Source organism: Solanum verrucosum, unplaced genomic scaffold (assembly GCF_900185275.1).
Source record: "Solanum verrucosum unplaced genomic scaffold, falcon-dt-bn FXZP01000022.1, whole genome shotgun sequence".
Taxonomy (NCBI): domain Eukaryota; kingdom Viridiplantae; phylum Streptophyta; class Magnoliopsida; order Solanales; family Solanaceae; genus Solanum; species Solanum verrucosum.
The window spans coordinates 2,905,981-2,933,869 of record NW_026020086.1 but is presented as its reverse complement, the minus strand read 5'-3'; the positions used below and the strand labels follow the sequence as shown (position 1 = coordinate 2,933,869).

Genomic DNA, 27,889 nt, shown 5'->3' with positions numbered 1-27,889 from the left:
AGTACGAATGATACATTACCAATTGTCCCAACGTTTGGCGATCAACCAGTAGATGCATTTGATGGTGGAAATGATTTAATAATTACGAACAGATCGCAAAAGGAGATAATGATTGATAAGATATACATGGATAAGTCGACATTGAAGGATGTGATGGAAAAGTATTCAATCGAAAAAAGGTTTAAATTCTTGGTGGAGAGGTCAAACTCTATAAGGTAAATTGTTGTTAAATTTGTTTCATTTTAGGTGTATTGAGTTATGTTTGCAGATGCAAAGCAGAACTAACAAAACAATATAAATTGAATTCGCAACTATACTCTTGTATGTCAATCTAAAGAATGCCCATGGCTGATGAAAGCGTCAAGTATTAACAAGTCGAAGATGTTCAGAATTAGAGTTTTTAACTCTGAACATACATGTCCTTTAAAGGATGGGGTGCATTCAGATTGTCGTGCAACAAGTGGATTGATTGGAGGAATAATCGCACCTAGATTGAGAAATCACAAGAGGAAGTACACTCCAAATGATATCAGGGATGACGTTAGATTGGACTTGGGTATTGATATTAACTACATGTTGGCATGGCGAGCAAAAAAGAAGGCATTAGAATCGATAATGGGGCAACCAATTGCGTCTTATGGGAAGCTACCTGGATACTTGTATACCTTGGATAAGACATACCCTGGTTCACATATTCGAATGAAGAAAATACCTGAGAACGAATTTTTGTATGTGTTTATAGCGTTGCATGCTTTTATAAAGGGATTTGATCATTGTAGGCCGATTGTTGTTGTAGACGCTAGCCACCTTAAATCAACATATACTGGAGCATTCGTATCAGCCAACACTTTGGATGGAGCAGGTATTTTAGATACATAAATACATTATAATTTTATTTATTTGTTATTCACCCTTTTTTTACATTATAATAGGGAATATATTACCTTTGGCATACGAAGTTATTGATTCAGAAAATGATGCTTCTTGGACATGGTTCTTTGAACAATTCAAAGAAGCTTATGGTGAAAGAGAGAATATGTGTATGGTATCTGACCGACATAATAGCATAATAAAGGCTGTATCTATTGTATACAACAATATCCAACATTACGCCTGCATATGGCACTTGTGGGCTAATGTATGCAAGAATTTTCGAAAAGCAAATGAGCAATTAAGTGAAGTATTCTACACTATGGCAAAAGCGTATACTCAAACTGATTTTGATAAGCTAATGAAAAAAGTTGAGCAGTTTGATGTAAGGGCGAAGAACTACTTGGAGTTGGTTGGATATGAGAAGTGGGCAAGGTTGTATGCACCAGTTCCTCGTGGTTGGGTGATGACGTCGAATATTGTAGAGTGCATCAATTCAACATTGGTAGCAGCAAGAGAATTACCAATATTTGACTTTCTTGAACAAGTGCGCTTGATGTTTGCTAGATGGAATTGCACAAATCGAAAAAATGCATCATGTACTTTCACACTACTTGGGAAGAAGTTGTCACACCCCTTTTGCGCGCCAGGCTGGAGGAAGGGTTTTTCCGATTTTAAGTGACGTTATTGATTAAGGGATTATTTTATTATTTCAGAGTCGCCACTTGGAATTGAGTTATGGTGTTCCAAGTCACCTTTTCAAATCCCTAATCAATAGGAAATGACTCTTTTAGTTTTGGTTTGCGAACCAGAAATTCGGGTAAGGAATTCTATTGACCGAGGGGAAGGTATTAGGCACCCCTCGAGTCTCGTGGTTCTAGCACGATCACTTTTATTGACTTATACTTATTTTTTACTATTTTTGGATATATTATGTCTACAGGCCATGGTTTGCTTATTTATTTATTTTTTTATTTTTTTTTTATTAGTCTTAAACCGGATGCATAACTGCATTTTCGATCTTGACATTTAGAGACATAACTGTCTTCTCCTCTCGAGTTCATCACACCTAATAATCTCAATTTACACCTCTTGGTTTGAATTAACAAAATTAATTATTGAAATAATTTGATCAAGGCGCGTAACCGCATCCTTGAATTTGACCAAGGTGCGTAACCGCATCCTTGAGTTTCTTAAGTATCTCAAAAAGATGTGGAACCACATTCTTAATCGAGACTTATTATTATTATTATTATTATTACTACCATTATTATTATTATTATTATTACTACCATTATTATTATTATTATTCTCATCTTTAAATATTTCCATAAAGATGTGGAATCACATTTTTTATTGGAATCCACTTTACTATGTGTCTTAACTCGTTTGTAGTTCGACACATCTTAGAGCTTGACTAAAAATTTTTAACAAAGCTATACGATCTTTAACAAAAATAAATAAATAAATCTAAAGTTTTACAACAAATATATCCTTTATCATGTGTAATCCAATTCTTCTTTATTGTTTATATTTATTGAACAAGTGATGATAAAAATAATAAACAAACGCACACCTATCATGTTAAAGATACCATATACATATTAAGAAAAATGAATAAAATTGACAAACAACTTGCATTATAATATGAAGACAACATTTAGATGTACTATTCGTTATAACACTAAAACAAATTTATTCTTACGATATTAATAACCTAGAAGCCTCAACTCTATGCTCAAATACATAAGTGTTCAAATACACTAAATATACAAATCATGATAAGATCCTCACATAAACGTTTGTACTCGTACAACGTATAATAGATCCTAAGATATACCTATTATTATGTTAAAATAGTCTAAAAGTAAATGGCAACGTTAAATTGTTAAAGTAACCTAAAAACCTTTTCTATATTTCACTTATCACCTTCCCCCCACAAAATATTACATTTAATTAATTAAATCTCATCTTATTAACATAATAATATTTCCAGTCGTTTAACAAAATGGAGCATTGTTATTCGAGATATGTTTTTTACTATTCTAATTATAAATAATAATTTTTAATGAATGATAGAAAAATAATTAACAAATTAAGGTCACGCTTTAATTAATTATTAATAATACGTGTTGATATATCTTAATAACAAAAGAAAATATCTTAAAATAACACTTTTTATTTCTGTAAGTTAGTAAACTCAAATCTAATACCCTAATTAATGAACCCATAAAGTTGCTTTTAGAGAAAAATAAAAGTAAAAAAAAAACATCATTAGTATTTATGCTAAATTTAAACTAGCATTAGATCTATGACCTATAGAATACCAAGATTCTAAAACACTTTAAATGATAAGATTAAATTGCATAAAAAATGTATTTTTTGGCTAACAAACAATGATTTACTTAGTCCGTTTTTTAAATTATGCTATCAACGAATAACTCAAAACTATGTGAATTGATCAAATTAATTAACGACAATCCACGAGTCAGATTTCGGCTTGATAAAATAGAGCGAATAAAGAAAAATATTGAATCCTTAGTGAGCAAGAAGCAATTATACGTTATATCATATTTTAATCCAAATGCAACACTACAAATATTTACATGTATTTCAATATTATAATGGCAAAGCTAAACACACATGAAATTTGAATAAATTCAGGACACCGGAATTAAGTACTATATAATCATGAAAATCAAATTATAAAATAAATGTTAAATAGTACCTCTTGCGAAAATCAACTCACGAAAGAAAAGCAATTCTAACAGGGAACCACGAACTCGAAACCACGAAAGCAAACCTTAAACTCAACCTTTGTTTGTGAGTAAATTAAAATGTATTATAAGAGGACAAATATGTATGTTGTCTGCGCGTGCAGGTTTTTTTTTTTTTCCTTTTCTTTGGTTTTGTGCGTCTCTCTCTGTGTGTGTATGCCCCTTTTGCTGTACGTATGTGTCAACTATATATAGAATAAGTTTTTTGGCAGATTGTAGTAGTAGTTTAGTGGGTATAGGAGTGGATAGTGGTTTGTTTAGTTGAGGAGAACGTGAGGGAGTGGGAGTGTGTGTGTGTGTGGGGGGGTGTATGGTATTGTTGTTGTTTATTTATTTATTTATTTTAAAAGCATCCAAACTGTTTTTGCTTTATCTTTTTCGTGTAGTATGTTTTTGGGTAGGTATAGGAGTGGGGTAGGTTTGTTAGATTAATTAGGTTATTTTTTACTTTAGTTTTAGTTTTATTTTACTCTTAAAATAATAAATTATAATAACATATCAACTAATTATTTAAAATTAATAAAATCTAAGAAAAAGTCAACTAGCTATATATATAAGATCAATTAAATAATACTAGCTTATTTATAAAAACTTAATTTCAAAAATAATATTATTATTTTTTTTGTAATCTTTCATTTCTTTTTAAACAATTGAAAATAAAACTTACCCTAAAAAAAGGATTATATTTTTGTTGTTTTCAAATCTTTTAAAACAACTTAACAAAAATAAGAGAAAAGTCAAAATATTTAATTTATATTTATAAAAATATTTCAGCTCTAAAAATGGTGCAAAATTTTAAGTTCGGTCAAAAATACGTGTCTACAGAAGTTTCAAGAAATGTTTGTGCTTAATGAATCAAAATCTGGGCATATGACGGTATGTATGTTGAAGAAAGGTTAATAATTTATGAGAAAAATAATATTTGTCATATTCAGTTGATTATGTATTCATTTATTTAAGTATTTAAAGTGTATTTGCTTTCATATGAAGTGTATAAATGAAATTACGTATTGATTCTAGGTTGTGCCGTCAACTGATTACATTTATTCAGTAAGTGATGAAGGGAAGAGTTATATTGTATGATTGGAAAAGAAGACTTGCAGTTGCAACAGGTTTCAAGTTGACGGAATACCGTGCGCACATGCGTGGAGGGTGTTGAACAAAAAACACATGCTTCCAGATGAATATTGTTCAAACTTTTACAAGCCAGAAACAATATTGAGAACATATGAAGTGCCTGTGTATCCTCTACCTGACAAAAGTGAATGGAATATACCTGAACACATTGATACCGAAGTTGTGTTGCCACCAAAATACAAGCAACCTCCAGGAAGGCCAAAGAAGCAACGGGATAAGTCATTTAGCGAGTTTAGCAAAAGGAAGGGTACCAATTCTTGTAGAACATGTGGACACCGTAGTCATAATAGGCGTTCATGTCGAACTGCAACACGGAATGCATAGGAACTGATACATCCCACAATTGAAGTGTTCTTTTACTTAATTTTTGTTTTGTCGAATAAATGACTTATTTGCCTTTTGAAATATTTGTTTCTTTATTTGCTTGCTTAAATTATAAATTAACTTGAATATTATCTCAATATTAAACATGATACAAAATTCTCAATCGATAAATATCCAACTATCAAGTTGATACTATTAACATTTATTGATACACACAAACTACTGGTAATAATACTTGAGAATATGTTGGTGAATACACATAAAACATTTACTGAACGTTTATCACTTTTAAGAATGCAAGTATCCAAATGTCCTTAAGTAAGAATTGAAAATAAATGAATATAGTAATACTTGTGTATATGTTGATATGAAAAGACTCTAGTATACATTTATACTATTGAATATGTTGATAAAAAAAAAAAACACACAAACTGAACAACAGTATATATCCAAATGTATGTGTTCAGACAGACTGGACATTTATACGAACATACATCGATCTCTTCCTACCATTACATTGAATGCAATAACCCAAACAAAAACAGTAAATCAACATGATCATATATAAATAGAAGAGTTGATAATGTTTGACAAAAAACTAAAATATTAGTTTTAACCATAAGTATAAAATAGAAGTTCAAAAAGATAACTAGTACAAGATACTAATCAATCCTAACAAGTTGACTATTATCGATTCTTGCAGGTGGCCTCATCATTCTAGGTGGTGCCTCATTCTCGCTAACAGCCCATTCTTCCATCTTCTTCGCTGCATATTGCCACAATAGTGCGCCGTATCTGATGCGGTGTAACTTAGAATCAAGGTATTTAACTGGAATACCTTCACCCTCACTTAGGTACTCGGCAAATGCTAGCAAATATATCCCACAATCCCTGAAAGATACACTTATTAAATAGGATATTGTTTATTTAAAAAGTAAATTAAGAGACTATTTTTTTATACTTACAAGTCACCTGATCCCTGTTGAGGTATTTCCTCCACATACGTCACATCGTATGCAATGTCTTGATTTTGTGTATAATCTGAATTATTGGCAATCTCCATTGACACATACATTGGCAGAAGCTGAGCAAGCTTTTGAATTTCATCCCTAACATAAGAGTTATGACCTGCTGCTCTGTATGAGTCATATACATAAATGCATCGTTCAACTATTGACAAAACAGCCAACACCCACTGATTTTTCTGCTCCACATTCACTGATATGAACACATTATCGATTGTATTCCATGGAATGGCAGCCATCAACCTATACCTATTTATGTAATCACGTATGTCGCTTTCAACATTTGCAACACATATTTCGCTTCCAATTTTAGCATATGTGGCATAAATTTCATCAATTTTTGACTTGAACAGACAGTCAACAGTAGTGTATCTGTAGCGACTATTGATGTTGTACTTACTTTTTTTACGCAAATAATATAGAACCACATCAATATGTTGTCAAAAAAAATAATCAATAAATATATGTGCATATCTTATAAACAGAAAAGGCTCCTTTTACGTATATATTCATGTTTTTACCTCATCATTCAGAAGTTGTTTATCATAAGACAGAGAGTAGAACCAATTCTTGTTTGATATGAGATGAATACCCAAATCCATATCAACCGCCAATTCTGCTTTTTTATTCTTATACCGATCTTCATCATGCATCCTTTAGATAACAAATAGAATTAAAATTTAAGTATATTATGTGTACAGATGACAATCATATGAAATAAAAATACTTACTTATTCATATGCCTAACAAGGAGCCCTTCACGAAGCCACATTGCATAATCATCAAAAAGATCATAATTATATGGCCCTCGTATGAAGTTAGAAACAAAAGGATGTTTCTTTTCATAAATTTTTACCACATTGGAAGAGCTACCTGAAAGTAGTTTATGTATATAGACCCACAAATTGTAACAAACATATTCTCGACTTATTTCCTCATCAATTTTGCATGAAAAATCATGTATGTTAAAAAAATAGAAGGGGGGGGGGGAGGTAAGACATACAGGAGGAGAAACATTATTAATTACCAGATAATGATCCAAAATTTGTCGAGTATGAAGAAGAATTCAATCGATCGGGACGTCTTGTCCTTTGAACTGGCACGGGTGTAGTATCATAAACAACACCCTCTGGATGAACCACAACACACTTTTTGGGATTGATTGTGTCAAGGCTAGGTAACAAAACATCAAGCAACTCAAATTGTGACTGTGATTGTTGGATTCCATCGTTCTGTAAGGCATTAATGTCTCCTGTCTGAAATGAAATGGCAAAAATAACATATACTATTCAGAATGTCGTGCATAAATAATTTATATGAGTAGAACAATTAATATTACACTAATTAATACTTACAGTAGAGATACTATCCTACCATCAGAATTCTACCAAAGTTACATACATATTTATAGTATTATAATGTATTATATTACCAGTAAGTATACTTACAAAGTATCATATGTATTGTTGGTATTGGAATGTATTCTATTATTAGTAAATATCCTAGTATATAAATATTTCTACAAAAACTAGAAATAAGTAAATACAACTTATAAGTTCATTGAATAAACCATAAGTATTCAATTTATATAAGGTATTTACTTATTTTTGAATAAATAATTGAATACATTTTTTAAACACTCTTATAAATATAATAAAATTTAAACAGTACCTCAAATGATGGCATTCCAACAGGCTGTTTGCCGTTAGACTGTTCATGTACCGACAAAGGGTCTTGTATGTGTATCTGGGCAGGTTGATAATTCTCCTGGACATTATCTCTGACGTGTTCTTCAAGAACGAATCGAAATGTCTGATCCTAACAATATTACAATAATAAATATTTTTTGTTTGAGAAATGTAACAGAATATTACAATAATAAATATTATGTTTGAACCTTTAAATTTTTTGATGATGTATCTATTCTTGAACATTTTTCACCATCCACTTCTAAATTAGAAACACAAGTTAATTCACATAGTACCTCATTTATATCAAAGTGAGGTTTATCCAAGAATGTTGAGATTTGGTTGCCGTCTTTCATTGAATTGTTGTTCGACCAATCAGGTACATGTGTTGGAGATTTACTTCCATCTTCCTGTTTATGTTATACAAAAATAATTGAGTTTTGTAACATTGGTTAACCTGTATATGTGAATGTATTCTCGTAATTTATCATTGTTGTGCTTAACCTGACATGGTGCTCCAGATTGAGGATTGCTTTTGTTGACTGCATCCATGACTTGTTTAAAATTTTCCAGTATAAACAAGCGCAACTCCTTGAACTCATTAGTAACCTGATTATAAAATAAAGTGTAAAAATATATCAGAATACAATGTAAACTAAAAAAAATGGAACAACTTCCTTACAAAATCCTTGAAAGAGGCAAGATCGTGTCTCAGCACACCAATTTTGCCTGCCTTGGTATCTTGAGGTTGTTTCGAACTCATTGGTGGTGTAGTCTTGGCAGAATCATCCGGCTGATTATGCAACTCCTGTACTGGTGCATTATTCTTCACAGGGGTTGAAACAGAACGAAAGGGTGTACTCTTTGCCTTACGGTAACCATGCAATACTGGTGAACTTTTCTCCTTACAACTCGAACCTACATGCATATTGAACTTTTTGATCGATGTGGACAATGAAACAGTTACCTTCTGTTTACCTTTTTCCTTATTGTGTGGCTTATGACTTGGAGGCTTTAAAGTGAAATCATCATCTTCGTCATCATCTTTGTCGCCAACTTTTTGAAAGGTATTCTCGGGGATTGCATCACTTTTTGATGGAAGCTGATAAAATGCAATCTCCTTTAGTGAAGGTTGAATGTTTTTGTATTTTAACTGCGCACAAAATAATTATAATTAACAAATATATTGATAGACAACGATATCTGTACTAATTGAATAATGAAAATATGTTAAATTACCGGATTGCCGTTATCACCGAACATTTCTTCCATAAGGAATTCATAATGTATTCTGCTGTTTCTGGTCCTCCAATTGACCAGTCTGGGAATACGATTGGTCTTTTTTTTAGCAATATTCAGATCAACAGCAGAACAACATTCATATATCCAAACTTGCATGGCAAGAGGCATACCATCAATTCTATAATACTTTTTCTTAGCATCCATTTTTTTTGTTATGCTTTTGACCAATTTGGAGAAAACATTTTTTCCCCAGGGGTATTCATTGTACCGGCCGCTCTCAACTAGATCAAATTGTATCCTTGGAATTGATGAGCTCTTCTTCTCACCGGAATAGATGAACGTACTGATAAAATACACAATTGCGAATTTAATAGCATCGTCATCATTCCCATCACCCCATACCTTGTTTTTATACTTACTGATCAACTCTGCTTTTCTGATAATACTTTTACCCTCAAAGTACTGATTGATTAATCTGTTTGGCTCGCTTGTGTCAAATAAGAAATCGTCTTTATCAGCAAAGCAGTTCAACCCAGTAATGATGGCAAATTCTTGAATACCAAAACGGAGTGTGGTATGATTTATACGAAAGAATAGTTCATCCAGGGAACTGTCCTCCAATTCACATACCATCAAACACCTAAAGATTTGTGGTTGCGCCCAACACACGTGCATTTTGGTATATGCTCCAAAACATATATCTTTAAATTGATTGAATTGGGTCGGTGTAAGCTTCCCCTTCAAATCTGTAACTATGTTATGATTCACATAAACCTGCATGCGCGGGGGTTCGATCGGGCGAGCCAACATATAAAATCTGATACCCTGTAATTAATAAATACTAAAATATGAAACTGCATTTTTTTTTACATTAATAACTTCATAGTAACCTGATTCTATGCATACATACAAGACAACACATTCAAATAGAAGATGCACCGACACAAAATAAATTTGATGCAAATAACAATCTGAAAAGTTTCCACATATTCAGTAAACTACCATTTAACTACAATCATTTTCAAAAAACAGAATGACAACATAACCCCAAATACACTAGAAGGTATTCAATGTGTGAGAGTATGCCACACTAAAGGTATGCCATAGTATAATACATTGGAAGGGATATCCTCCACATAACCTTTCTTGTTCAACTTACTGTACATTAGAATGATATTGCTTACAAGTTACAACATACACGAAAAGCCATTGAATAGCATGCTAGACAACAATCACATGTACAAGTACATTAATATTTTGCGAGTAACTGCATTAATGCGACCTAAAATAATAAACATATTAAGGCAACTACATACATCAACTTAACAAAATAAGGATCTCCTAAACCACATATAAATGACACAATCAAAAATAATCCAAGCTCTATTAAAATGTAACTACTATGTAAAACTATACACCAGAAAAAATCTTATGTGCCAGAACATAATGCAAAATGGTTACACCAATAAACATTGCATGCAATTTGAATACATTACAAGTTGAACACTAACTACAATCCTACATCCAGATTACTTGCAACATCTAATGCTCATATCAAAAGAAGATTACATGTTCAGTTAAAAGAAGTACTTCAGCATTCATATTCATACAGAGCTATAATAACAATATCACCACTAAAGTACTACAAGTGGGGTTTGAGGAGGTTAGTATGTACATAAACATTACCACTAAGCTCAAAAAATTAATATGAGTGAAGAAACCAAGACAAAATACTACAAATGCACCTACTCTAAAATTTTCAGTTCCCGATACTCCAGTTTTAAATTGTATATCCTCCACCTAATCTATTTACATTCAATTTACAGTACACTGCAGGTATATATGTATACATTTATTCTACATCCCAAAAAAATAAAAATAAATATACATACCTCTAGTTCTTCTTCACTCCTTTCTTCTTGTTCTTCATTAACTACATGTTTTCCAATCATGCCCGAAACAACATCTTTGACTTTCCTCCTCTTGTCAATTTTTCTTTCAGCCACTTTCATTGTTGACCCTTCTTTCCTTTTAGAAGAGCCCGACCTTACTAATTCATCATTCAAATCCAATTTTATAGGGATATTAAGAAATTTCGATTTCTTCTCTATCTCCATCGCAGCAATGGAGCCTGAAATTTGTGATTGCATTTGTGTTATACACAAATCAAATGAGGGTATCCCCACCATGCAATTATCAGGATAATATGTACCTCTTGTGATCCTCCTTGGAGTATTTGTTTCCGACATTGCAATGTTGAAAACAATCTTCAACTTCAACACTAGAAATAAACATAAACGTATACATATATAAGACTTTCAAAGAAAAAAATAGAAAAAAATAAGAATTTGAAGAAACCTGTAGGATCTAAACAACAAATAAAACTCCTGAAAACAAGCAAAGTCGTTGATTGCAAGGATCCGAGCGAAGAGGAGATTGATTTTGTGGATACTTTGAAGAGGTGAAGTTGATTTAGGAGTAATGTTTGTGATTTGAGGATAAAGATTTTATTTTGGGATAAGAAATGAAAGCTGCAAAAAGGGGAGTAGGAAAGAGGGAAGCGTGAAAAGAGGGAAAAAAATTTAGGCGTGTGAAATTGTATTTGCTATTTATTCATTAAATATAACCATAAAATATAAATAAAGTTAACTATAGCCATATTATTTTAATATGAGATATAATTTGCTATTTTCTATAGTTTTTCCTTGTTATTATGCTTGTGCATCGACAATATTTTAGGTCATTTACTAAACAGTTATTTCAAAAAGATGATCAATAAAAAAATTTAAGCTAGAAGGATCCTAGGTCAAACAAGGACTTGTCTCCAATTTTTAGTTATTAATTATGAGAAACTTGTTGGCTCAATCAAAGTATCTATCTATATATAATAGGAGAGGTGAAAAGCGTCATGTGTCAACACCATAAAAAATAGACTTTTTAAATAATTAAAATTAATTACATGTAATAGGATTTAATAATAAATTACTATTTTATTTTTAAAATAATTTTAAATTTTAAATATGTAACGTGTGTGTGATTCCTTTTTTTTGTGGAATTTCTTTTTAACCATCTTTCCACAACCTCCTTATAATAATAATCATAATAATAATAATAATAATAATAATAATAATAATAATAATAATAATAATAATAATAATAATAATAATAATAATAATAATAATAATAATAATAATAATAATAATAATAATAATAATAATAATATCTATAATAATAATAATATCTATAATAATAATAATAATAATAATAATAATAATAATAATAATAATAATATCTATAATAATAATATCTATAATAATAATAATAATATCTATAATAATAATATCTATAATAATAATAATAATAATATCTATAATAATAATAATAATATCTATAATAATAATAATAATAATAATAATAATAATAATAATAATAATATCTATAATAATAATAATAATAATAATATCTATAATAATAATATCTATAATAATAATAATAAAAATAATAAAAAAAATAATAATAATAATAATAAAAAAAAATAATAAAAAAAAAAAAATAATAATAATAATAATAATAATAATAATAATATCTATAATAATAATAATAATATCTATAATAATAATAATAATAATAATAATAATATCTATAATAATATCTATAATAATAATAATAATAATAATAATAATAATAATAATATCTATAATAATAATAATAATAATAATATCTATAATAATAATAATAATAATATCTATAATAATATCTATAATAATAATAATAATATTAATAATATCTATAATAATAATAATAATAATAATAATAATAATAATAATAATAATAATAATAATAATAATAATAATAATAATATCTATAATAATAATATCTATAATAATAATAATAATAATAATAATAATAATAATAATAATAATAATAATATCTATAATAATAATATCTATAATAATAATAATAATAATAATAATATCTATAATATTAATATCTATAATAATAATAATAATAATATCTATAATAATAATAATAATATCTATAATAATAATAATAATAATAATAATAATAATAATAATATCTATAATAATAATAATAATAATAATATCTATAATAATAATATCTATAATAATAATAATAATAATATCTATAATATCTATAACAATAATATCTATAATAATAATAATAATATCTATAATAATAATAATAATAATAATAATATCTATAATAATAATAATATCTATAATAATAATATCTATAATAATAATAATAATAATATCTATAATATCTATAAAATAATATCTATAATAATAATAATAATATCTATAATAATAATAATAATAATAATAATAATAATATCTATAATAATAATAATAATAATAATAATAATATCTATAATAATAATAATAATAATAATAATAATAATAATAATAATATCTATGACTATAAAGGTTCCTAATAGTCTAACTGTTGTACGATCCGTTCTCGTTTTGGTATCAGAGCCATGGACTTATAACAACTATAGGTGTTATAGTTCAACACAATTTCTTTTATGAATATCATAAAGAAAAGGTCTACTGTTAAAAACAGTAGAAAGGAAGAATATGATATACCTCAACATCTTGATCTACTTAATAAGTGGACTATTCCAAAAATTTCACCTAGAATTATATATCAAATGGGTACTTTTGAGAAATTAGGTCTCAAACAGGTGGTCAAAACCACAGAAGAAACTATCACTATTGATAGTGACAACCAGACTTTTAGATTATTCTCTGATAATGATATAGCCCCTTATAGGGATATTTATAGATTCATGCATATTGGTTTAGTACAAGTTGCTTTTAAACCTCTTACGCTAAGAGGGTTACCAGAAAGCTTTATAGCAGCTTTGCGAGATGGTAGAAATCATAATTGGAAGAAGTCTCTAATAGGGACAATCCAAACTAGTCTAGCGTATGGACCAGTTTATTTTAATGCTTATCCTAATTTACAAATTTCCTTGCAAGATGAGAATTCATTAAGTTCTCTTATATTAAATGTTAAACTTCATGGTTATGATTATATGCCTGGCACTGAAGTTGTTTGCGTATGTTATAGAATTTATTATAAATTATTGCATACTTTAAATCCTATGTGTAAAGTAATTGATTTTAAAAATGAAACTATTTTAATAGAAACTAACTTTGATAAATCTAAGGTAGTTACTAGAAGACCTATCAAGTGGGAAGAAATTGATTTTCCACAAGAATGGGTTATTGAAAATGCTACCCAACCTCAAAATAATATTAATACAGAAGTTTCTGAAATTGAACAGTTAAATGATGGAACTGTTAAAATCAAATTTCATGAGCCAACTAATATGCTTATTGAGAATCGTAGCATGTCTTCTAGAATGACTAGATCTAATTCTTCTTATATTTCTCCTATCGATTATATTGTACAAGTTCCTTCTCGAGCATCTACTTCTCAAATTAGAGAAACATATAGATGTGACAATATAAAAATTGATAAAGATAATATAGCTCAACCAATTCATAGAGCTAGTTCCGATTTAGATATAACTGAATCTGAAATGAATTTTCCAGATGGAATAACAGGTTAAACTTGTTATTATGACTGACAAAACCATTGATTTTAGTCCGGGATCTCCGGCAAGGGCACGTATTGCTAAAGATTTTCAAAGGAATAAATGGAAACTCTTTAGAAAATGGTTTTTCAGCAACTTTAATAAAGTTGAACAACATGATTTTCAAGAAGACTTTTATAAAGATCTTATAGACTCAGGATTAAATCGTTTAATAGCATTTGTTCCATGGTTTATGTGCAAACATGTTCATAATTATATTTCTATGCTTGAAAGAGATTTTACTCCTAGTAATGGAGAAATTACTAAAGCAGTCTTTCCTCCACAACAGTCTTTTCAGATTAATAAAAATGATAAGATTGTTAACTTTAATGCTTTTTCAAAATTATTTGAAAATGACACTGCTTCTGTGACTGCTCAACATGTTAATGTCATGATTAAACAAAATAATTATGCTAATATTTATATGAGTATTTTGGGTGATCATATTGTCTCCTTACATGACAAAGTAGATAAGATTATTTCCCTTTTACCTACCAAGTCAAAAGGAAAGGAGAAAATTGCTCATAGCAGTTTACAACCACATCCAGAGATTGAAGATTTCAAGATTAAAGATTATTCAGATCTTGAACATTTCTTAGAAAAGAAATTTAAAGGTGGTGGAGTTCAGCCTTTAAACGCTGAAAACTTTGAGGAAGGAGAACCTAGTAATAAAAAGGAATTTTATGATAATATTAATAAGATATCTGAGAAATATGCTAGGAAACCTTACCAAAGGATGTTCTATTATCCTAGACCCACTCCCCAAGACGTTCTACTTGAAGAACATGAGCATATTATAACTAATAGTTATAATGGAAAAGAAATCTATGAATGGAACATAGATGGTTATACTGATAGACAAATATATACAACTGTTCATAGAATGTTAATGTACAGTACTATCTGTAAAACCAATAAAAATAGCGATAAGACTATTGCTGATATGATAACAGCAGGTTTTACTGGCCAATTAAAAGGTTGGTGGGATAATTATCTCAACCAGGAACAAAGAGATAGAGTTTTATTGGCGGTAAAACAAGAAGGAGATCAAGTCTCTCAAAATGCAGTTTATACACTGGTTTTAAATATTATTGAACATTTCTCAGGAAGATGGTCAGATAATAGTGAGACCATTAGAACTCTTCTCCAAAACTTGAGATGTAAGACCCTTACATCTTTCAGGTACTATAAGGATGTTTTCCTTTGTAGAGTTATGGAATTACCCGAGTGTAATAGCACTCATTGGAAAACTAAATTTATAGATGGATTACCGACTTTATTTGCTGAAAGAGTCAGGAAGGCCATAAGAGGAGATAATCATAGTATTAATTATGATGATTATACTTATGGAAAACTTATTAGTGCCTGTGTACAGGAAGGTCTATCCTTATGTAATGAAATCAAGTTGAATCAACAGATTAAGAGACATCGCTTGAATGAGAGAAAACAATTAGGAGAATTTTGCGAACAATTCGCATTTGATATTCCTAAAAATAAATCAGGAGATAAGGAAGACACCCATCATAAGAAGAAGAAATCTTCCAAAAAAGATTATGAAAAATGGAAAAAGAAGAGATTAGAAAAGAAGCTAAGAAGAGCTGAGGAAGGTAAAGGAGACTCTTCTAGAAGAAAGAAAAGATATCGCCAGAATTATAACAAATCAGACACCTGTCACAAATGTGGAAGATTTGGTCATTATGCCAAGGATTGCAGAGTCAAGGAAAAGATTAAAAGTCTTGACATAGAAGATAATATAAAGGATTCTCTTTATAAAATTATGCTTAATTCTGATTCAGGAACAGGATCAGAATATAGCAGTGAAGGAGAATCTTCAACAAGTGAAGATCTTAAAGCTCTTCAACAAGAAGACTATTTGACTTCTGAAGAGGGATGCTTACCTTGCCAACAAGGAATGGCATGTGAAAAGGAGGATGAAGACGATCTTTATAAGATCTATGATCAATTCAAAGAAATGAGTCTCAATGTCATTGATAATGACAAAGTAATAGAGCTCTTACAAAATATCAAAGACCCTGAGATCAGGGCTCAAATCATTGATAAAATCAGTGATTCAAAAGAAAAAGATCATATTTATGAAAAGAATCATATTCCTAAACAAATTCCTACTAAAGAAGGTTCATATACTATGGCAGAGGTTAAAAATATCTTATTAGAAAGAATGATAAGTTCTCCTACCACAATCAGTGATTTAAAAGAAGAGATTAATAATCTCAAAGAAGACATTTTACGTCTTAAAGAAAAGAATGTTGTTATAGAAGTTAGAATGGATGCCTTACAGACCCGGCTAGATTTGGAAAATGGTTCTGAATCATCTTCTTCTCTTGAAGGAGAAAATGATAATCTTGATTTTATAAAAAATCTCTCTTTAAAAAATAATAAGACAGACTTTTTATATAGTCTTAAAGCCTTTACTTCTCAAAAGTTTTATACTAAAATAACTCTTTTAATAGATTATAATTATAAAAAAGAATTTATTGCACTTATTGACAGTGTAGCTGATTTAAATTGTATTCAAGAAGGCCTTATACCTTCAACAAGATATTTTCATAAAACAACTCATAGCCTTCGTTCTGCTAATGGCAGCAAAATGAATATTGAATTTAAATTACCCAAAGCTTTTATATGTAAAGGGAAAAGTTGTGTCCCTCAAAGTTTTGTTTTAGTAAAAAATATCACTAATCAAATTATTTTGGGAGTACCTTTTATAAATGATATTTTCCCACTCACTCATTGGGATAATAATAAAATTATTGGAACCTGGAATAATAAACCATTTATTTTAGAGTTTGTTACTAAACCATTTACTAGAATGATAAATGATTTAACTGCCAAATTATTGGTTTCGAAAAATAACCAAGTCAATTTTATAAAACAAGAAATTAATAGTATTGAAATTGAAAATGTCTTACAAAATCCTAAATTACAAGATAAAATAAAAATCTTGGCCAATCAATTCTCTCTTGATATTTGTGGAGATCATCCCAATGCTTTTTGGAATAGAAAAAAGCATGTTGTAAGTCTTCCGTATGAAGATGATTTTGATGAGAATAATATTCCTACAAAGGCAAGACCTTGTCAAATGAACTCTGAATATTTAGAGTTATGCAAAAAAGAAATCAGCTCTTTATTACAAAAAGGCCTCATAAGGCAATCCAAATCACCATGGTCTTGTACGGCGTTCTATGTTAATAAACATGCTGAACAGGAAAGGGGGGCACCCCGATTGGTAATAAATTATAAACCGCTTAATAAAGCTTTAAGATGGATCAGATATCCAGTTCCTAATAAAAAGGATTTATTAGATAGAGTTTATGATGCTATTATATTTTCTAAATTTGATTTAAAATCAGGCTATTGGAAGATTCAGATAGCTGAATCAGACAGGTTTAAAACCGTTTTTAATGTACCGATGGGGCAATTTGAATGGAATGTTATGTCGTTCGGTTTAAAATATGCTCCATCAGAATTTCAGAAAATAATGAATGATATATTTATTCCTTATAGCAATTTTATAATTGTTTATATAGATGATATCTTAGTATTTTCAAAAAATGTGGAAACTCATTTTAAACACCTTGAATTATTTAAGAAAATTATTATACAAAATGGTTTGGTTTTATCCCACCCTAAGATGGCTTTGTTTAAAACAAATGTCAGATTCCTTGGTCATAATATTGAAAGAGGTAATATTAGCCCTATTAATAGAAGTATTGAATTTGCTTCAAAGTTTCCTGATATTATAACTAATAAGACTCAGCTACAAAGATTTCTTGGAAGTCTTAATTATGTTGCTCCTTTTATTAAAGATTTAGCAAAAGATACTGCTGTATTATATGACAGATTAAAAAATAACCCTAAGGCTTGGACAGATGACCATACTGAAGCTGTCAAAAAGATTAAGGAAAAGGTTAAAAACCTTCCTTGTTTGACCCTAGCAAATCCTAATTGGGCCAAAACTGTAGAAACTGATGCTTCAGATATAGGTTATGTACTGTACATTACAGATAGTACTGTACATTAACATTCTATGAACAGTTGTATATATTTGTCTATCAGTATAACCATCTATGTTCCATTCATAGATTTCTTTTCCATTATAACTATTAGTTATAATATGCTCATGTTCTTCAAGTAGAACGTCTTGGGGAGTGGGTCTAGGATAATAGAACATCCTTTGGTAAGGTTTCCTAGCATATTTCTCAGATATCTTATTAATATTATCATAAAATTCCTTTTTATTACTAGGTTCTCCTTCCTCAAAGTTTTCAGCGTTTAAAGGCTGAACTCCACCACCTTTAAATTTCTTTTCTAAGAAATGTTCAAGATCTGAATAATCTTTAATCTTGAAATCTTCAATCTCTGGAGGTGGTTGTAAACTGCTATGAGCAATTTTCTCCTTTCCTTTTGACTTGGTAGGTAAAAGGGAAATAATCTTATCTACTTTGTCATGTAAGGAGACAATATGATCACCCAAAATACTCATATAAATATTAGCATAATTATTTTGTTTAATCATGACATTAACATGTTGAGCAGTCACAGAAGCAGTGTCATTTTCAAATAATTTTGAAAAAGCATTAAAGTTAACAACCTTATCATTTTTATTAATCTGAAAAGACTGTTGTGGAGGAAAGACTGCTTTAGTAATTTCTCCATTACTAAGAGTAAAATCTCTTTCAAGCATAGAAATATAATTATGAACATGTTTGCACATAAACCATGGAACAAATGCTATTAAACGATTTAATCCTGAGTCTATAAGATCTTTATAAAAGTCTTCTTGAAAATCATGTTGTTCAACTTTATTAAAGTTGCTAAAAAACCATTTTCTAAAGAGTTTCCATTTATTCTTTTGAAAATCTTTAGCAATACGTGCCCTTGCCGGAGTATTCTCCAAAGATATTGGAGACCATTAGAACTCTTCTCCAAAACTTGAGATGTAAGACCCTTACATCTTTCAGGTACTATAAGGATGTTTTCCTTTGTAGAGTTATGGAATTACACGAGTGTAATAGCATTCATTGGAAATCTAAATTTATAGATGGATTACCGACTTTATTTGCTGAAAGAGTCAAGAAGGCCATAAGAGGAGATAATCATAGTATTAATTATGATGATTATACTTATGGAAAACTTATTAGTGCATGTGTACAGGAAGGTCTATCCTTATGTAATGAAATCAAGTTGAATCAACAGATTAAGCGACATCGCTTGAATGAGAGAAAACAATTAGGAGAATTTTGCGAACAATTCGCATTTGATATTCCTAAAAATAAATCAGGAGATAAGGAAGACACCCATCATAAGAAGAAGAAATCTTCCAAAAAAGATTATGAAAAATGGAAAAAGAAGAGATTAGAAAAGAAGCTAAGAAGAGCTGAGGAAGGTAAAGGAGACTCTTCTAGAAGAAAGAAAAGATATCGCCAGAATTATAACAAATCAGACACCTGTCACAAATGTGGAAGATTTGGTCATTATGCCAAGGATTGCAGAGTCAAGGAAAAGATTAAAAGTCTTGACATAGAAGATAATATAAAGGATTCTCTTTATAAAATTATGCTTAATTCTGATTCAGGAACAGGATCAGAATATAGCAGTGAAGGAGAATCTTCAACAAGTGAAGATCTTAAAGCTCTTCAACAAGAAGACTATTTGACTTCTGAAGAGGGATGCTTACCTTGCCAACAAGGAATGGCATGTGAAAAGGAGGATGAAGACGATCTTTATAAGATCTATGATCAATTCAAAGAAATGAGTCTCAATGTCATTGATAATGACAAAGTAATAGAGCTCTTACAAAATATCAAAGACCCTGAGATCAGGGCTCAAATCATTGATAAAATCAGTGATTCAAAAGAAAAAGATCATATTTATGAAAAGAATCATATTCCTAAACAAATTCCTACTAAAGAAGGTTCATATACTATGGCAGAGGTTAAAAATCTCTTATTAGAAAGAAGGATAAGTTCTCCTACCACAATCAGTGATTTAAAAGAAGAGATTAATAATCTCAAAGAAGACATTTTATGTCTTAAAGAAAAGAATGTTGTTATAGAAGTTAGAATGGATGCCTTACAGACCCGGCTAGATTTGGAAAATGGTTCTGAATCATCTTCTTCTTTCTATTAAAATAGTTTCATTTTTAAAATCAATTACTTTACACATAGGATTTAAAGTATGCAATAATTTATAATAAATTCTATAACATACGCAAACAACTTCAGTGCCAGGCATATAATCATAACCATGAAGTTTAACATTTAATATAAGAGAACTTAATGAATTCTCATCTTGCAAGGAAATTTGTAAATTAGGATAAGCATTAAAATAAACTGGTCCATACGCTAGACTAGTTTGGATTGTCCCTATTAGAGACTTCTTCCAATTATGATTTCTACCATCTCGCAAAGCTGCTATAAAGCTTTCTGGTAACCCTCTTAGCGTAAGAGGTTTAAAAGCAACTTGTACTAAACCAATATGCATCAATCTATAAATATCCCTATAAGGGGCTATATCATTATCAGATAATAATCTAAAAGTCTGGTTGTCACTATCAATAGTGATAGTTTCTTCTGTGGTTTTGACCACCTGTTTGAGACCTAATTTCTCAAAAGTACTCATTTGATATATAATTCTAGGTGAAATTTTTGGAATAGTCCACTTATTAAGTAGATCAAGATGTTGAGGTATATCATATTCTTCCTTTCTACTGTTTTTAACAGTAGACCTTTTCTTTATGATATTCATAAAAGAAATTGTGTTGAACTATAACACCTATAGTTGTTATAAGTCCATGGCTCTGATACCAAAACGAGAACGGATCGTACAACAGTTAGACTATTAGGAACCTTTATAGTCATAGATAGTTCTGGCAACAGTATATGAAAATCCCTACTATCCGGGTCCGCCCTTCCTCATGGGTAATCCAACGGATTCCTTCGGCTATCTTTCATATACTAGCCTGGATTATCTATGTCTGACCTTAATCTAACCTGTTCAATCTGTCGACATAATAGACACAACGCCACCTTATAATAACTTAGTATGCTATAGCTCAACACAAATAGTTTAGCCCATCATTGGGCTGATGAACATAAAGAAGTATGTTAAATAAGGATAAGAATAAGAAACAGTACCTTATAATGAAATCTTCCAAACCAAATTGCAGCAAACTTTTATTGAAATACTTGGAAATATTACAAGGGAGAGAGAATTTAAAAGAGAGAGAGAGGGGGTTCTAAAACCTGCCTCTTCTTAAAACAAACTTCCTCTTATATAGAGGCTTCAGACTAAAAACGAATAAAAAGAGTGGCCCATAACTTTTTACATTGGCCAATAACCACACGATAAGACCGACAAACCCCTATGGCTTTCATATGGTCTTATTTTTATTTAATATGGCCGACAATGCTTTCGGCTACTTTATAAAAGCTACTTAAATTATTTTGGAATCTTATGCTTTTCCTTTTCCTTTACCGCCAGCTGTACTTGCACTAGAAGATTCTTCTAGCTGCTTTTGATATCTTTGGAGAATAGTCTCAAGATCTATTTCTTCATCATCAATATCTTGACCTTCCCCAGCAATGCATGTATCATCTTCTTTATCATCATTTGTATGGCTCGCTGATGCCATAGAGATATCATCTTTTATATCTATGTCAAGGTTTCTCATTAAATCTTTCTTTACTTCTTCCATATATAAGGCTATAGCTTCTGATTTGGAGATAAGACCTTTCTTCATTTGAAGTTTTCTTGTAATCTTCTTGAATGGACTTGAATCTTCTATAGACGACTCCATAGTAATAGCCTCATATTGGCTAATTTTAACATTTATTAAATCCATAATCTCTTGGCCATGTAATTTGCCTTCCGGATTTTTCTGAAGTAATTTACTCCAGAACTTAGTATAAAAAGTTCTCTGCAAACACGGAAATCCTTCTGAAGTATTATTAACTTCTATTGACCATTTCATGATCCAAGGAATTGAAAATTCAATAAAGAAGTACATCAAGGATATTCCTTCAAAGAATACATTCTCTTCCTGCAACTTTATTAATTTTGGGGATATATCTACCCATTCCAAATATAATTTTTTGTATGATTCTGGTAAGATTTTTACTGAAGGACCATATAAAGTCCACCACTTACAAAACCAATTAGGAATATGCCTGTCAAATACATTAGAACATATTTTAATAAACCACGAGTGCTTCCTATTAGCATTTTCATATAACAGGACCTTATTAAATCCATCGATATAATCCCAATAATTGTATTTTACAGCAACTTTTTGCTCTGGGTGGATATAATCTAATTCCTTCAAAGTACTCATTCCCCACTCTTCAGGTGGTATAACCTTTTTTATAATTAATTTTGAAAAGTTATAAACTTTCTTGGTATTAGCAGGGTAAAAATGCTGAAATTCGCACCCTGTAGATGAGAGTATTATCTCATAGTGCATCCTGTATTTGTACACCGTAGTAGTATAAGATACTGTATCCAAATACCTAGCCATTATCTGCCATGGCTCATTTCTACATTTGAGATCATTTTCTTCTAAAAGAAGTATAACTTCTTTCTTATCATTCATATCAAAAACCTCTATATTCTCATCATCCATTAAAATTGTAGAGTATGACGGTGGATTATTATTATCCGACTCTTTCTTGGATTTCATAAAATCCATAAACTCCTTATACATCGGGTGGTTTGTATCAATACCACTGGTTCCACTTGATGAAGCCGTTGAATTACTAACATTAAATGATGTTAGTATTCTGCTACCTTGTTGAGCGAGAATATGACCTCCTCTTCCTGGGTTGGTTCTTCCTCGTCCTCTCCTGGATGGAGGGGGCCATGTTGGTCTCATCCTGAAAAGAGAATAATTATTAGTCTAGATATTCTCTAGTAAGAAAATCAGGAAGACTATTATCTTCACCTTTCTTATACTGTATTTCAAAATCAAAAGGAGCTAATAAAGCTTGCCATCTTGCAAACATTTGTTTAGATACATCATGTTTGCAATATTTATTAAACATAAATTTAGCTGCTTGGCAATCAGTTTTTTATCAAAAACTTCTGGTTATAAAGATCGCCTTGAAATTTAAGAACACATTTAACGATAGCCAAAATTTCTTTAGCTATAGTAGCATAATTCTTCTGTGCATTATTCCATTTACCTGAATAAAATTGAACAATGTAATGGCGCTTATTATTAGGACAATATTGAGTTAATACTCCCCCATAACCTATATCTGAAGCATCAGTTTCTACAGTTTTGGCCCAATTAGGATTTGCTAGGGTCAAACAAGGAAGGTTTTTAACCTTTTCCTTAATCTTTTTGACAGCTTCAGTATGGTCATCTGTCCAAGCCTTAGGGTTATTTTTTAATCTGTCATATAATACAGCAGTATCTTTTGCTAAATCTTTAATAAAAGGAGCAACATAATTAAGACTTCCAAGAAATCTTTGTAGCTGAGTCTTATTAGTTATAATATCAGGAAACTTTGAAGCAAATTCAATACTTCTATTAATAGGGCAAATATTACCTCTTTCAATATTATGACCAAGGAATCTGACATTTGTTTTAAACAAAGCCATCTTCGGCTGGGATAAAACCAAACCATTTTGTATAATAATTTTCTTAAATAATTCAAGGTGTTTAAAATGAGTTTCCACATTTTTTGAAAATACTAAGATATCATCTATATAAACAATTATAAAATTGCTATAAGGAATAAATATATCATTCATTATTTTCTGAAATTCTGATGGAGCATTTTTTAAACCGAACGGCATAACATTCCATTCAAATTGCCCCATCGGTACATTAAAAGCGGTTTTAAACCTGTCTGATTCAGCTATCTGAATCTGCCAATAGCCTGATTTTAAATCAAATTTAGAAAATATAATAGCATCATAAACTCTATCTAATAAATCCTTTTTATTAGGAACTGGATATCTGATCCATCTTAAAGCTTTATTAAGCGGTTTATAATTTATTACCAATCGGGGTGCCCCCCTTTCCTGTTCAGCATGTTTATTAACATAAAACGCCGTACAAGACCATGGTGATTTGGATTGCCTTATGAGGCCTTTTTGTAATAAAGAGCTGATTTCTTTTTTGCATAACTCTAAATATTCAGAGTTCATTTGACAAGGTCTTGCCTTTGTAGGAATATTATTCTCATCAAAATCATCTTCATACGGAAGACTTACAACATGCTTTTTTCTATTCCAAAAAGCATTGGGATGATCTCCACAAATATCAAGAGAGAATTGATTGGCCAAGATTTTTATTTTATCTTGTAATTTAGGATTTTGTAAGACATTTTCAATTTCAATACTATTAATTTCTTGTTTTATAAAATTGACTTGGTTATTTTTCGAAACCAATAATTTGGTAGTTAAATCATTTATCATTCTAGTAAATGGTTTAGTAACAAACTCTAAAATAAATGGTTTATTATTCCAGGTTCCAATAATTTTATTATTATCCCAATGAGTGAGTGGGAAAATATCATTTATAAAAGGTACTCCCAAAATAATTTGATTAGTGATATTTTTTACTAAAACAAAACTTTGAGGGACACAACTTTTCCCTTTACATATAAAAGCTTTGGGTAATTTAAATTCAATATTCATTTTGCTGCCATTAGCAGAACAAAGGCTATGAGTTGTTTTATGAAAATATCTTGTTGAAGGTATAAGGCCTTCTTGAATACAATTTAAATCAGCTACACTGTCAATAAGTGCAATAAATTCTTTTTTATAATTATAATCTATTAAAAGAGTTATTTTAGTATAAAACTTTTGAGAAGTAAAGGCTTTAAGACTATATAAAAAGTCTGTCTTATTATTTTTTAAAGAGAGATTTTTTATAAAATCAAGATTATCATTTTCTCCTTCAAGAGAAGAAGATGATTCAGAACCATTTTCCAAATCTAGCCGGGTCTGTAAGGCATCCATTCTAACTTCTATAACAACATTCTTTTCTTTAAGACGTAAAATGTCTTCTTTGAGATTATTAAAGGATTCTCTTTATAAAATTATGCTTGATAATATAAAGGATTCTCTTTATAAAGGATTCTCTTTATAAAATTATGCTTAATTCTGATTCAGGAACAGGATCAGAATATAGCAGTGAAGGAGAATCTTCAACAAGTGAAGATCTTAAAGCTCTTCATCAAGAAGACTATTTGACTTCTGAAGATGGATGCTTACCTTGCCAACAAGGAATGGCATGTGAAAAAGAGGATGAAGACGATCTTTATAAGATCTATGATCAATTCAAAGAAATGAGTCTCAATGTCATTGATAATGACAAAGTAATAGAGCTTTTACAAAATATCAAAGACCCTGAGATCAGGGCTCAAATCATTGATAAAATCAGTGATTCAAAAGAAAAAGATCATATTTATGAAAAGAATCATATTCCTAAAGAAATTCCTACTAAAGAAGGTTCATATACTATGGCAGAGGTTAAAAATATCTTATTAGAAAGAAGGATAAGTTCTCCTACCACAATCAGTGATTTAAAAGAAGAGATTAATAATCTCAAAAAAGACATTTTACGTCTTAAAGAAAAGAATGTTGTTATAGAAGTTAGAATGGATGCCTTACAGACCCGGCTAGATTTGGAAAATGGTTCTGAATCATCTTCTATGTCAAGACTTTTAATCTTTTCCTTGACTCTGCAATCCTTGGCATAATGACCAAATCTTCCACATTTGTGACAGGTGTCTGATTTGTTATAATTCTGGCGATATCTTTTCTTTCTTCTAGAAGAATCTCCTTTACCTTCCTCAGCTCTTCTTAGCTTCTTTTCTAATCTCTTCTTTTTCCATTTTTCATAATCTTTTTTGGAAGATTTCTTCTTCTTATGATGGGTGTCTTCCTTATCTCCTGATTTATTTTTAGGAATATCAAATGCGAATTGTTCGCAAAATTCTCCTAATTGTTTTCTCTCATTCAAGCGATGTCGCTTAATCTGTTGATTCAACTTGATTTCATTACATAAGGATAGACCTTCTTGTACACAGGCACTAATAAGTTTTCCATAAGTATAATCATCATAATTAATACTATGATTATCTCCTCTTATGGCCTTCCTGACTCTTTCAGCAAATAAAGTCGGTAATCCATCTATAAATTTAGATTTCCAATGAGTGCTATTACACTCGGGTAATTCCATAACTCTACAAAGGAAAACATCCTTATAGTACCTGAAAGATGTAAGGGTCTTACATCTCAAGTTTTGGAGAAGAGTTCTAATGGTCTCACTATTATCTGACCATCTTCCTGAGAAATGTTCAATAATATTTAAAACCAGTGTATAAACTGCATTTTGAGAGACTTGATCTCCTTCTTGTTTTACCGCCAATAAAACTCTATCTCTTTGTTCCTGGTTGAGATAATTATCCCACCAACCTTTTAATTGGCCAGTAAAACCTGCTGTTATCATATCGGCAATAGTCTTATCGCTATTTTTATTGGTTTTACAGATAGTACTGTACATTAACATTCTATGAACAGTTGTATATATTTGTCTATCAGTATAACCATCTATGTTCCATTCATAGATTTCTTTTCCATTATAACTATTAGTTATAATATGCTCATGTTCTTCAAGTAGAACGTCTTGGGGAGTGGGTCTAGGATAATAGAACATCCTTTGGTAAGGTTTCCTAGCATATTTCTCAGATATCTTATTAATATTATCATAAAATTCCTTTTTATTACTAGGTTCTCCTTCCTCAAAGTTTTCAGCGTTTAAAGGCTGAACTCCACCACCTTTAAATTTCTTTTCTAAGAAATGTTCAAGATCTGAATAATCTTTAATCTTGAAATCTTCAATCTCTGGATGTGGTTGTAAACTGCTATGAGCAATTTTCTCCTTTCCTTTTGACTTGGTAGGTAAAAGGGAAATAATCTTATCTACTTTGTCATGTAAGGAGACAATATGATCACCCAAAATACTCATATAAATATTAGCATAATTATTTTGTTTAATCATGACATTAACATGTTGAGCAGTCACAGAAGCAGTGTCATTTTCAAATAATTTTGAAAAAGCATTAAAGTTAACAATCTTATCATTTTTATTAATCTGAAAAGACTGTTGTGGAGGAAAGACTGCTTTAGTAATTTCTCCATTACTAGGAGTAAAATCTCTTTCAA

The 27,889-nt window shown here is 30.1% G+C and overlaps 4 protein-coding genes across 6 annotated transcripts in view; 1 reads left to right on the top strand and 3 right to left on the bottom strand.

Moving 5' to 3' along the window:
• The window catches only part of LOC125824494 (preprotein translocase subunit SCY1, chloroplastic), a 390,387-nt gene that overhangs the window by 189,964 nt on the left and 172,534 nt on the right, over window positions 1–27,889 (bottom strand). The gene's annotated exons all lie outside the window — the stretch shown is intronic.
• The window catches only part of LOC125824507 (xylose isomerase), a 470,700-nt gene that overhangs the window by 336,795 nt on the left and 106,016 nt on the right, over window positions 1–27,889 (bottom strand). The window lies entirely within an intron of this gene.
• LOC125824641 (uncharacterized) lies at window positions 382–1,552 on the top strand. The gene is made up of 2 exons (XM_049504039.1): window positions 382–862; window positions 933–1,552. The coding sequence occupies exons 1-2, from the start codon at window positions 382–384 to the stop codon at window positions 1,550–1,552; spliced, it is 1,101 nt and encodes a 366-aa protein (XP_049359996.1).
• On the bottom strand, window positions 6,070–9,267 carry LOC125824536 (uncharacterized). The gene is made up of 3 exons (XM_049503937.1): window positions 9,061–9,267; window positions 8,542–8,974; window positions 6,070–6,131 (listed from the first exon to the last, which is right to left on the bottom strand). Exons 1-3 carry the CDS (start codon window positions 9,265–9,267, stop codon window positions 6,070–6,072), a joined length of 702 nt encoding a protein of 233 aa, XP_049359894.1.

What these genes read in the sequence shown, in the direction of transcription:
- LOC125824536 (XM_049503937.1), bottom strand. Translation starts at nt 9,267, where the DNA reads ATGGATGCTAAGAAAAAGTATTATAGAATTGATGGTATGCCTCTTGCC. An exon ending in TCGGTGATAACGGCAATCCG is followed by an intron (nt 8,975 to 9,060) that starts GTAATTTAACAT and finishes TTTTGTGCGCAG; the next exon opens with TTAAAATACAAAAACATTCA. An exon ending in TACCAAGGCAGGCAAAATTG is followed by an intron (nt 6,132 to 8,541) that starts GTGTGCTGAGAC and finishes CACAAAATCAAG; the next exon opens with ACATTGCATACGATGTGACG.
- LOC125824641 (XM_049504039.1), top strand. Translation starts at nt 382, where the DNA reads ATGTTCAGAATTAGAGTTTTTAACTCTGAACATACATGTCCTTTAAAG. An exon ending in CAACACTTTGGATGGAGCAG is followed by an intron (nt 863 to 932) that starts GTATTTTAGATA and finishes ACATTATAATAG; the next exon opens with GGAATATATTACCTTTGGCA.